We start from the raw sequence: 13,928 nt of genomic DNA on the forward strand, positions 1-13,928 counted from the left end.
AGTGTTACCCCTGTCTGTGATTGCTAGTAGGTATCTAAAACGGGGATTAGCTGGCTGAATGTCAGTATACTAGGTCAGTATACTGAGTTGTACCATAACCCAGTTTTACCCTGCCTGTGATTGCTAGTAGGTATCTAAAACGGGGATTAGCTGGCTGAATGTCAGTATACAGAGTCAATATACTGAGTTGTACCATACCCCAGTGTTACCCTGCCTGTGATTGCTAGTAGGTATCTAAAACGGGGATTAGCTGGCTGAATGTCAGTTTACAGAGTCAATATACTGAGTTGTACCATAGCCCAGTGTTACCCTGCCTGTGATTGCTAGTAGGTATCTAAAACGGGGATTAGCTGGCTGAATGTCAGTATACAGAGTCAATATACTGAGTTGTACCATACCCCAGTGTTACCCTGCCTGGGATTGCTAGTAGGTATCTAAAACGGGGATTAGCTGGCTGAATGTCAGTATACAGAGTCAATATGCTGAGTTGTACCATACCCCAGTGTTACCCTGTCTGTGATTGCTAGTAGGTATCTAAAACGGGGATTAGCTGTCTGAATGTCAGTATACAGAGTCAATATGCTGAGTTGTACCATAACCCAGTTTTACCCTGTCTGTGATTGCTAGTAGGTATCTAAAACGGGGATTAGATGGCTGAATGTCAGTATACAGAGTCAATATACTGAGTTGTACCATACCCCAGTGTTACCCTGCCTGGGATTGCTAGTACGTATCTAAAACGGGGATTAGCTGGCTGAATGTCAGTATAATGAGTCAATATACTGAGTTGTACCATACCCCAGTGTTACCCTGCCTGGGATTGCTAGTAGGTATCTAAAACGGGGATTAGCTGTCTGAATGTCAGTATAATGAGTCAATATACTGAGTTGTACCATAGCCCAGTGTTACCCTGTCTGTGATTGCTAGTAGGTAACTAAAACGGGGATTAACTGGCTGAATGTCAGTATAATGAGTCAATATACTGAGTTGTACCATACCCCAGTGTTACCCTGCCTGGGATTGCTAGTAGGTATCTAAAACGGGGATTAGCTGGCTGAATGTCAGTATACAGAGTCAATATACTGAGTTGTACCATAACCCAGTTTTACCCTGCCTGTGATTGCTAGTAGGTATCTAAAACGGGGATTAGCTGGCTGAATGTCAGTATACTAGGTCAGAAAACTGAGTTGTACCATACCCCAGTGTTACCCTGCCTGGGATTGCTAGTAGGTATCTAAAACGGGGATTAGCTGGCTGAATGTCAGTAAACTAGGTCAGTATACTGAGTTGTACCATACCCCAGTGTTACCCTGCCTGTGATTGCTAGTAGGTATCTAAAACGGGGATTAGCTGGCTGAATGTCAGTATACAGAGTCAATATGCTGAGTTGTACCATACCCCAGTGTTACCCTGTCTGTGATTGCTAGTAGGTATCTAAAACGGGGATTAGCTGGCTGAATGTCAGTATACTAGGTCACTATACTGAGTTGTACCATAACCCAGTTTTACCCTGCCTGTGATTGCTAGTAGGTATCTAAAACGGGGATTAGCTGGCTGAATGTCAGTATAATGAGTCAATATACTGAGTTGTACCATACCCCAGTGTTACCCTGCCTGGGATTGCTAGTAGGTATCTAAAACGGGGATTAGCTGCCTGAATGTCAGTATACAGAGTCAATATGCTGAGTTGTACCATACCCCAGTGTTACCCTGTCTGTGATTGCTAGTAGGTATCTAAAACGGGGATTAGCTGCCTGAATGTCAGTATACTAGGTCAGTATACTGAGTTGTACCATAACCCAGTGTTACCCTGCCTGTGATTGCTAGTAGGTATCTAAAACGGGGATTAGCTGGCTGAATGTCAGTATACAGAGTCAATATACTGAGTTGTACCATAACCCAGTGTTACCCTGCCTGGGATTGCTAGTACGTATCTAAAACGGGGATTAGCTGGCTGAATGTCAGTATAATGAGTAAATATACTGAGTTGTACCATACCCCAGTGTTACCCTGCCTGGGATTGCTAGTAGGTATCTAAAACGGGGATTAGCTGGCTGAATGTCAGTATAATGAGTCAATATACTGAGTTGTACCATAGCCCAGTGTTACCCTGTCTGTGATTGCTAGTAGGTAACTAAAACGGGGATTAACTGGCTGAATGTCAGTATACAGAGTCAATATACTGAGTTGTACCATACCCCAGTGTTACCCTGCCTGGGATTGCTAGTAGGTATCTAAAACGGGGATTAGCTGCCTGAATGTCAGTATACTAGGTCAGTATACTGAGTTGTACCATAACCCAGTGTTACCCTGCCTGTGATTGCTAGTAGGTATCTAAAACGGGGATTAGCTGGCTGAATGTCAGTATACAGAGTCAATATACTGAGTTGTACCATACCCCAGTGTTACCCTGCCTGGGATTGCTAGTAGGTATCTAAAACGGGGATTAGCTGGCTGAATGTCAGTATACTAGGTCAGTATACTGAGTTGTACCATACCCCAGTGTTACCCTGCCTGGGATTGCTAGTAGGTATCTAAAACGGGGATTAGCTGGCTGAATGTCAGTATACAGAGTCAATATGCTGAGTTGTACCATACCCCAGTGTTACCCTGTCTGTGATTGCTAGTAGGTATCTAAAACGGGGATTAGCTGGCTGAATGTCAGTATACTAGGTCAGTATACTGAGTTGTACCATAACCCAGTGTTACCCTGCCTGTGATTGCTAGTAGGTATCTAAAACGGGGATTAGCTGGCTGAATGTCAGTATACAGAGTCAATATACTGAGTTGTACCATACCCCAGTGTTACCCTGCCTGGGATTGCTAGTAGGTATCTAAAACGGGGATTAGCTGGCTGAATGTCAGTATAATGAGTCAATATACTGAGTTGTACCATACCCCAGTGTTACCCTGCCTGGGATTGCTAGTAGGTATCTAAAACGGGGATTAGCTGGCTTAATGTCAGTATACAGAGTCAATATACTGATTTGTACCATACCCCAGTGTTACCCTGCCTGGGATTGCTAGTAGGTATCTAAAACGGGGATTAGCTGGCTGAATGTCAGTATACAGAGTCAATATGCTGAGTTGTACCATACCCCAGTGTTACCCTGTCTGTGATTGCTAGTAGGTATCTAAAACGGGGATTAGCTGTCTGAATGTCAGTATACTAGGTCAGTATACTGAGTTGTACCATAACCCAGTTTTACCCTGCCTGTGATTGCTAGTAGGTATCTAAAGCGGGGATTAGCTGGCTGAATGTCAGTATACAGAGTCAATATACTGAGTTGTACCATACCCCAGTGTTACCCTGCCTGGGATTGCTAGTACGTATCTAAAACGGGGATTAGCTGGCTGAATGTCAGTATAATGAGTCAATATACTGAGTTGTACCATACCCCAGTGTTACCCTGCCTGGGATTGCTAGTAGGTATCTAAAACGGGGATTAGCTGGCTGAATGTCAGTATAATGAGTCAATATACTGAGTTGTACCATAGCCCAGTGTTACCCTGTCTGTGATTGCTAGTAGGTAACTAAAACGGGGATTAACTGGCTGAATGTCAGTATAATGAGTCAATATACTGAGTTGTACCATACCCCAGTGTTACCCTGCCTGGGATTGCTAGTAGGTATCTAAAACGGGGATTAGCTGGCTGAATGTCAGTATAATGAGTCAATATACTGAGTTGTACCATAACCCAGTTTTACCCTGCCTGTGATTGCTAGTAGGTATCTAAAACGGGGATTAGCTGGCTGAATGTCAGTATACTAGGTCAGAAAACTGAGTTGTACCATACCCCAGTGTTACCCTGCCTGGGATTGCTAGTAGGTATCTAAAACGGGGATTAGCTGGCTGAATGTCAGTATACAGAGTCAATATGCTGAGTTGTACCATACCCCAGTGTTACCCTGTCTGTGATTGCTAGTAGGTATCTAAAACGGGGATTAGCTGGCTGAATGTCAGTATACTAGGTCAGTATACTGAGTTGTACCATAACCCAGTTTTACCCTGCCTGTGATTGCTAGTAGGTATCTAAAACGGGGATTAGCTGGCTGAATGTCAGTATAATGAGTCAATATACTGAGTTGTACCATACCCCAGTGTTACCCTGCCTGGGATTGCTAGTAGGTATCTAAAACGGGGATTAGCTGGCTGAATGTCAGTATACAGAGTCAATATGCTGAGTTGTACCATACCCCAGTGTTACCCTGTCTGTGATTGCTAGTAGGTATCTAAAACGGGGATTAGCTGCCTGAATGTCAGTATACTAGGTCAGTATACTGAGTTGTACCATAACCCAGTGTTACCCTGCCTGTGATTGCTAGTAGGTATCTAAAACGGGGATTAGCTGGCTGAATGTCAGTATACAGAGTCAATATACTGAGTTGTACCATAACCCAGTGTTACCCTGCCTGGGATTGCTAGTACGTATCTAAAACGGGGATTAGGTGGCTGAATGTCAGTATAATGAGTCAATATACTGAGTTGTACCATACCCCAGTGTTACCCTGCCTGTGATTGCTAGTAGGTATCTAAAACGGGGATTAGCTGGCTGAATGTCAGTATAATGAGTCAATATACTGAGTTGTACCATAGCCCAGTGTTACCCTGTCTGTAATTGCTAGTAGGTAACTAAAACGGGGATTAACTGGCTGAATGTCAGTATACAGAGTCAATATACTGAGTTGTACCATACCCCAGTGTTACCCTGCCTGGGATTGCTAGTAGGTATCTAAAACGGGGATTAGCTGGCTGAATGTCAGTATACAGAGTCAATATACTGAGTTGTACCATAACCCAGTTTTACCCTGCCTGTGATTGCTAGTAGGTATCTAAAACGGGGATTAGCTGTCTGAATGTCAGTATACTAGGTCAGTATACTGAGTTGTACCATACCCCAGTGTTACCCTGTCTGGGATTGCTAGTAGGTATCTAAAACGGGGATTAGCTGGCTGAATGTCAGTATACAGAGTCAATATACTGAGTTGTACCATACCCCAGTGTTACCCTGCCTGGGATTGCTAGTAGGTATCTAAAACGGGGATTAGCTGGCTGAATGTCAGTATACTAGGTCAGTATACTGAGTTGTACCATACCCCAGTGTTACCCTGCCTGTGATTGCTAGTAGGTATCTAAAACGGGGATTAGCTGGCTGAATGTCAGTATACAGAGTCAATATACTGAGTTGTACCATAACCCAGTTTTACCCTGCCTGTGATTGCTAGTAGGTATCTAAAACGGGGATTAGCTGGCTGAATGTCAGTATACTAGGTCAGTATACTGAGTTGTACCATACCCCAGTGTTACCCTGCCTGGGATTGCTAGTAGGTATCTAAAACGGGGATTAGCTGGCTGAATGTCAGTATACAGAGTCAATATACTGAGTTGTACCATACCCCAGTGTTACCCTGCCTGTGATTGCTAGTAGGTATCTAAAACGGGGATTAGCTGGCTGAATGTCAGTTTACAGAGTCAATATACTGAGTTGTACCATAGCCCAGTGTTACCCTGCCTGTGATTGCTAGTAGGTATCTAAAACGGGGATTAGCTGGCTGAATGTCAGTATACAGAGTCAATATGCTGAGTTGTACCATACCCCAGTGTTACCCTGTCTGTGATTGCTAGTAGGTATCTAAAACGGGGATTAGCTGTCTGAATGTCAGTATACTAGGTCAGTATACTGAGTTGTACCATAACCCAGTTTTACCCTGCCTGTGATTGCTAGAAGGTATCTAAAACGGGGATTAGCTGGTTGAATGTCAGTATACAGAGTCAATATGCTGAGTTGTACCATACCCCAGTGTTACCCTGTCTGTGATTGCTAGTAGGTATCTAAAACGGGGATTAGATGGCTGAATGTCAGTATACAGAGTCAATATACTGAGTTGTACCATAGCCCAGTGTTACCCTGCCTGGGATTGCTAGTAGGTATCTAAAACGGGGATTAGCTGGCTGAATGACAGTATAATGAGTCAATATACTGAGTTGTACCATAGCCCAGTGTTACCCTGCCTGGGATTGCTAGTAGGTATCTAAAACGGGGATTAGCTGGCTGAATGTCAGTATACAGAGTCAATATACTGAGTTGTACCATACCCCAGTGTTACCCTGTCTGTGATTGCTAGTAGGTATCTAAAACGGGGATTACTGGCTGAATGTCAGTATAATGAGTCAATATACTGAGTTGTACCATACCCCAGTGTTACCCTGCCTGGGATTGCTAGTAGGTATCTAAAACGGGGATTAGCTGGCTGAATGTCAGTATACTAGGTCAGTATACTGAGTTGTACCATAGCCCAGTGTTACCCTGTCTGTGATTGCTAGTAGGTATCTAAAACGGGGATTAGCTGGCTGAATGTCAGTATACTAGGTCAGTATACTGAGTTGTACCATAGCCCTGTGTTTAACTGGGGTATGGTAATCCAGTGGGCAAACACAAGAGAACCCTACCAGCTATATGAGCCCAAATCTGTGCATATATCAATCCGATCGGATAAGATACAGGGCCCTTATTCTCGAAACGTTCGTAGCCCTAAGAATTTGTAAAATTTTGATTGTAGCCAATGTGTTAAGAATGGGCTTAAGAAGTTCGCAGGGCTACGAATGTTTCGAGAATAGATAGCCAGGTCTCTAATCTATAGTTACATTTTTGAAACCGTATTTATCTGATCCATATTTAACTTTCCCAGGACAGATTGGAACGGAGTTAACGCCTGTCCTACCAGATCAGGTAACAGGAGACTCATAGCTTCAGAAGCGAACTAGTTGTTTTCAGTTGTGCCTAAAATATAACAGTATGTAGTAACTGAGTGAGTGAGTTTTAGTTTTACGCCGCACTCAACAATATCCCCGCTACATTGTATGTGACGGCGGCCTGTACATAATCGAGTCTGGACCAGACAATCCAATAATAAACAGCATGAGTATCGATCTACGCAATTGGGAACCGATGACGTGTTTACCAAGTCAGCGAGCCTGACCACCCGATCCTGTTAGTCGCCTCTTACGACAAGCGTGGGTTACTGAAGATCAACTTTGAGTAACATCCTTGAAATAAACATGTGGTGTTCAACTGATGACTGTACAATAAAATGCTGGGTTTCTCGTTTCTTAAAACTTTTTGTGCAGTCGTCAGGTAGCATTGAGACAAACAGATTTGGCGATTGAGTCACAAGCAGAGTGATCATTAGACCACCCTTACACCTCTGTAGCAGGCAGCAAGGTAATGAACGGCGGGATACAGAAACACAGCCCTATACCAACCATGCCGACCCTGAGACACTGCCATCAGCAATGTCATTTCTCAGTGAGTGTGGCTCTGAATGAACCAGCCAGTGGGTGATACCGTGGGTATTACGGCCCTGCTGACTGAGTAAGTAAGCATCGTTTTGTGTCGTTTCTTGCAATATTCCGGCAACATCCGGGGAACATCAGAAATGAACATCATACATTGCACCCACGTGGGGAGTCTAATCCGAATCTTCAGCAAGACAACCCCTTCGCCCGTTGGAGTTTCACAACTTACTTTATGTATGATGATTGTCCAGACTAGCATTCTATATTAACTGTCCATTATATGTATTTATTGTAACACTGAAGCTCCAAAGCATCGTATACACACTTCAAGAAATATGGTACATTACTTGAAATGCAGTTTTAAATAGTTTAGATATGCATTAGCTCAGTTCAGGTCTTCTACTCGTCAGCTCCATATTGAAACTGGTCGATATTCCAATACCAATAGAAATTCTAGGTTATGTAACATGTGTAAGGGTGGCTATGTGGAGGACGCGTTTCATGTTCTTCTGGTCTGTCAAGCATATAGGGACATAAGGAAATAACATACCTTGTAAATACTATATATTTCCAACCAGCTAAGTTCAATATCTTAACTTCTAATTGTGAATTATTATGAAACATATCTTTGTACATCTATAAAGCTATGCTGCTAAGAAAAGTATCTCTACTAAGTATTGATAGTTAAAGCAACTTAAACATAAATTTAACAAATCATCTGATATATGCATGGCTAACACGCCTTGACAACTGATTATTGTATTGTAGTCATGGGCCGATGGCCTACACTATTTCCGTAATAAAGAATTGACAACTGACTTGACATTAGGCACTCTACCGACTACACACCCCTACATACCACATGGTGTCGGCGGTAAACAAATAGATCCATCAATGGCAGCTCTCCAGACATACGTGTACCTTTAATTAACTGCAGGCAGGTTATTCACTAGACATTCTCGAGACATTATTCCTATTGAGTGTATGAGTGTATTGAAACAACATATCTTCGACAAGACCGTCACGTACTCAGCTGTCTCATCTGTGAGCAGGGCGGATGTCCGCTGATTTTGTGTCTGTGATTGGTGTGACTGGAGGGAAATCAACAATCGAATCTGTTACTTGAATGCAATACACAACTATGCTGCTTAATGGGTGAAGACGGATTCAACAAACATTATGTTCAGTACGAATCGGAGAACTATTTCAGCGTTATGGAGACCGGCGTCTTAATGTTTCGAGATCCACACGAACGTTGTCAAAAGTTGGTATTTTATGGCGCTTCGTACAGTAACTCAACGTCAAAGCCACTAAACTCTCAAATGTTTCACAAAGCATTGCTTACCTATCCATACAAAATGGACTGTGTTTAGGGGTGTTGTGTTTTTCTTTTCTTAAATCCATATAAACGTTATTTAAATCAATCCAGCGATTTGTAAGGCACAAAACGGGAAACCACAAGTGGAATACGTGCATGAAGGAAATTAATTAACAAGAGAATGGGCTACTGACAACTAAAGTCAACGCCAAACAATGGTAAACAAAATATGGGCAGCAGGAACTATATAGCCTACTGCTAGAATACAGAAGATAGCATGGATGGTTGCCGCGAGGAAGCAAGGATCGAAGGGTCAATGTAGGTGGGGTAGAACGCACCTGTAGACAAAGCCGAGAGTCACTATTTGCTCTTATGATAATTTCGTAACCTCATATATCAGCCTTTCATTTAATCTTCTCTGTTTTCATTACAGGAAACCATGTCCGTGTCATGGGGAATGTTTCCTGGTAAATGTATTCGCATCTCAAAACAAATCAGTTTTGTACATTTATACTCCAAACCCCTGGTGATTTTATACCGAAAATATACAGGTGCCGGTGTTGGCAGGTTTCACTGTATTCATATTTATTTGCGAATGTTTAGTGAAAACAGTAGAGGTAGATTGATTAAGTCTTCTTAGTTATTACTATCAGAATCAGAAACTGTTTGATTGTATAAAAAGTAACATCATATCTTGAAACACAGCAAATGCATTGGAGCCCTTTGATAGGTACCATGCCACACACTGGTTTGGGGTACAAAACCCACTACATCCCGTCCATGTATTCATGAAGGTAAATGATCACATTTCATTTTCTCTTTGATTATTTTACATGGTTTAATAAGGTGTGCTTCGGAAAAGAAATGAGTGGAATTTCTTGAAATAATTTCACATCATTTAACATTAGATATCAACCGAATCGCTCATAACTTTTTATGTGGTTTGCTCATGACAGAATTTGAGCGGTTACCTCCCTTGATAGGTTTCAATCATGGCGGACAAATTCGAGGCTTTGGAACAACAGCTAGAATTGTTTATTGAAAATACCCGTCAAATGGGTATCATTGTTAGTGATTTTCAGCCACAAGGACAGAATGTTCTGAATCAAAAGTTGTAAGTACACTTGTGTTGTGAAAAAGACTTAATGAAAACTCAAGTATGCTCTGCAAAACGAAGCTACGTAAGCCCAACATTAGCCGAGAGCTCGGCTAGCCCAACATCTGATCAAACATTTTCAAATATTCCTCCTCTCGTTGCATTCTGTAAGACTATCATTGCCTCATAATATCCATGTTGAGATAATGTACAAGCTGACTGTTTGCTGGGCGCCGACAAAGCCCGTCGTGTTAAAGTTCGCTTCTTTGACTGCGCAAGTCGTAGTGAATTAGGAGCGGTGGGGTAGCCTAGTGGTTAAAGCGTTGGCTCGTCACGCCGAAGACCCGGGTTCGATTCCCCTCATGGGTACAATGTGTGAAGACCAATTCTGGGGTCCACCGCCGTAATGTTGCTGGAATTGCTAAAAGCGGTGTAAAACCAAACTCACTCACTCGTAGTGAATGACGTGAACCAATTCTGGTCTCTTCATTTCTTGTACATATTGTAATTTAAAATGTAAATCTTGTACATATTGTAATTTAAAATGTAAATCATAAAATGCAGGAACTGTATTTTTGTCGTTTCAGGCAGACAATGGTTTTAGAGATGCAGGAAATCGACAAGTTCCGTCCTCAGATGCAAGATGTCCATGTCCCTTTGGAAGTTTTTGAGTAAGTTAACAGAGCTATCTTCATGATCTTGCACAAACGGTCTTACTATTCTTAGTGCTATGATATTCAAGTGAGTATTGGATCATCGCAGTGCTAGCATTGCTCCGTGCAAGTGGGCCCAGGTAGATAAAGGGATTACATTTTGCTTTATGTATTTGAACCAGTGACTAAATATATAGCCAAGTGATAATTCTGAATAATCACAGTTCTTAAATGTTTATATTATAATTATCCATTTCATGCTCAATTATTTCAATTATCCAGACTAATGTGAGAGTTCAGTACAGAATAAAATCTTAATAGCCTATGTCTTAATTTGCCTTCCGAACTTCCCGTAACTTTTGTAAGTTTCTCACCGATTTCCATTCAGTTCCATGAAATTAGGCAGGACTGGGGACATTTCCATTTAGTTTAGTGAGTGAGTATGGTTTTACGCCACTTTTAGCAATATTCCAGCAATATCATGGCGGGGGACACGAGAAATGGGCTTCACACAGTCTACCCATGTGGGGAATCGAACTCGGGTCTTCAGCGTAACGAGCAGATGCTCTAACCATGTTAACCATCAGGCTACCCCACAGCCCCCCATTTAGTTTAACAGTGTGGACATGACTCAGTCTGCTGGTGGCTTTCGTTTGTCTCATGTGACAAAGATTGTCCTAATGAGAAGCTGTGGTTCTGTATCCAAAAGGTGCTCAGATCATCCACTGATGATCCAGTGCATCATACCTCTGAATGGTTCTATAAAAAACCCTGGATGCACAGGTTATCATATCTTTGTAAGGAGTATAATTCAAATGAAACCTTGGTGCTAAATAATAGCTGGTTACATCCCTAAATAAGAATGATACAGGTTGTGCCTTTATATCTTTAGATTTCCTCAAATCATTAATTCTATACTGAACACATAAGGGTGTTATCTACAGTTCAGTGGCATCCTCAGAATAATCATGGAAATTGGAATTCTTGAGTATATATCACACACCACTGTTCTTAGTCCTCCTCCCTACAGGGTCCAGACTATGATAGTTTTACTGCATGTGTCATAAGGCTAAACTTATGTTGTGGGGACATCCACAGTGAGCTCCAGAAGTGTGCCAGAACACATGGGAACGGTCACACACATGTAAGGCTGCCTGTACAGGTTGACATAAAATATATATTGTGAACTACATCTTCGATTCATGGCTTGATGTGGCCATGACCAGGTCAACAATGTAAATAGGCATATGGGACAAGTTCTGAAATATATCACCCTTAGAAATGTTTATTGGTCCCATTAAGTTGTTTATGTTGACTTGATTATGATTATCCTTCCTGGGGATGAGATTTTTCTGCAGATTTCCGTGGATTTGATCGCGCTGGGATAATTGGATCTGGCATGGGGACCTACGACCCTTGACACCCCCGGCTCATTTTCCTCTTTTTTAGCACTCATACCCATTCCACATGATTGTAATTACAGTCACAGGCATCTCTCATTACCTTCCAGCTACATCGATCAAGGTAAAAACCCCAACCTGTATACAAAGGACTGTTTGGAAAAAGCCCTGGCTAAAAATGAACTGATAAAGGGAAAGATGGATAACTTGAAGGTGAGTTTAAAATGTGTGGATTGTATACAATAAATTTAGGCCTTACAGTGGTTTGACAATTTTCATCGACCCTACTTTCTGAAAAATATGTTGACAATTTGTTTAGATACTAACTGTTTCTTTTCTGTTTTGTTTATATATAACAGTAACACTAAATTATCTGAGTTCCCCCACCTCAAATCATTTAATTGTCCTCAAGAGATTATAAAGCAAATTGTTACACTATTTTACCTTGTCCAAGCAAACACTCATGTTGTATGTGAATTTCATCCAATGATACAGATGCCTTAAGATTTTGATGAAAACCTTACCAGAAACAAAGTCATAATTAAATGAGACAGAAAAAAACATGTATAAAATAGAAAGAAATCCATCAAGCAGCTTCCAAGTATTTTTGTCAAGCCTTTACTGCAGTTTTAGGGTGTTTGACAGAAAACAAGCAGTACCTGTAAAGCTATGACATCGCATTGAGTTACCATGACTCTGTGCAGGTTTGAAAGCCTTGTTTTAAAACCCTGTCTTTATTTTTCAGAGGTTTAAGGCAATGCTCATGGTTGAACTTACGAAAGTGTTTCCAAATGAGATGAGCATGTACCGAGCCCTCAAGGGAGATGAACGACCAACGTGACAACAGCACCTGACATTATGCGTGAAAATAATGACATTATGTTGAGAAAGACATTAGACTCCAGAGTTTCTGGTCATGGGTGGTCATGTGACCTAAACCTACACTTAGTTTTTGCAGGATATATGATTTACGGGACACATACCTGACAGTGGCCGTAGGTTTACTATCTGTACTGGAGGAATCAGTGAGCTACCTGAGCTGGTTTCTTTACCATCAGTTTATCATGTGTAAAAGTGACAGTTTCATAATGCTGCATCAGCAGTTTTCACAGCGACACACAGTCAGTAGCAGGAGGCTAATGAGGCATGCTTCAGCTCTGAGCTCTCATTTTCTGAATGATGGTTCTTTGTTCATACTTTATACCCTTTTTAAGGCAGTAGATAATACTTCATGAGACAAAATGATGTTGACAGAAAATAGTGATAGTGGGATATATTGTTGGACATACTCAAGTGTGTTTGGTCTGTGCTGATTTCTTCAGCATTTCCTCTGTACATAACCATATGGAGCCATCATCTCATGTATTTCAATCAATAAACAGGAATTAAATGCTATTCTGTGTTGATGAATTTCACAAATCATTCCTTTCTTCTACATTTGCAGAGATGTTTGTTTAGTGGAAACGCCATGCTGACCATAGCACTCATGACATACGAGCTTTTATTTCATTAAGACAGGAACACTGAGCTGTTCAACATGGTTTATTACAAAATGATATGTTTGCAGAAATAGTGAGTGAGTGAGTGAGCAAGATTGTTTTTTTAAAACTTCTTGAAACAGTCATTCATTTACACCTTGGAACACCAGCTTGATGTGGGTGGAAATCCTGAGGTGATACAGGTCTTTGAAAGACTACAGAATGGCGCTGAACCAACATAGAATCAGGTTGAGGTTTATAGGTTTCTGGCATGTGATGAAACTCGGAGCAGGAAACAGCATCATCTGATACATAAATTCCAGACAGACACCGACAGGGAGGAGGAGGGATTACAGCACATGTCTACTTCCAGGATGGTGTCTACTGACACGGACAGGGATGAGGAGTGATTACAGCACGTGTCTACTTCCTGGACGGTGTCTACTTCCTGACCACATGGGTACAATGTGTGATGCCCATTTCTCGCTCGCTCTACTTTCTGGACGGTCTCTTCATCTCTTGCCGTCTCTTCTCCAGGTCTACCACCTGAAACCAGAACTGCTGTACAAGGAATGGAGACAAGAACACAACATCATTACTCAAAATATTTGATGAATCGAATGATCAACAATGCCCCTAAAAGATCTGGATGCAAGTCGTGAAGACAACCATAAATATGATAACT

At 41.6% G+C, this 13,928-nt stretch overlaps 1 protein-coding gene across 1 annotated transcript; it reads left to right on the forward strand.

The window, feature by feature from the left end:
* Positions 1–9,574: 9,574 nt before the first annotated feature.
* Positions 9,575–13,160, forward strand: LOC124292217 (mediator of RNA polymerase II transcription subunit 10-like). The gene is made up of 4 exons (XM_046729271.1): positions 9,575–9,730; positions 10,300–10,383; positions 11,876–11,978; positions 12,511–13,160. Exons 1-4 carry the CDS (start codon positions 9,609–9,611, stop codon positions 12,604–12,606), a joined length of 405 nt encoding a protein of 134 aa, XP_046585227.1. The 5' UTR covers positions 9,575–9,608; the 3' UTR covers positions 12,607–13,160.
* Positions 13,161–13,928: the final 768 nt, after the last annotated feature.

This window comes from Haliotis rubra, unplaced genomic scaffold, assembly GCF_003918875.1.
Source record: "Haliotis rubra isolate DU_JTF1 unplaced genomic scaffold, ASM391887v1 Scf51, whole genome shotgun sequence".
NCBI lineage: Eukaryota > Metazoa > Mollusca > Gastropoda > Lepetellida > Haliotidae > Haliotis > Haliotis rubra.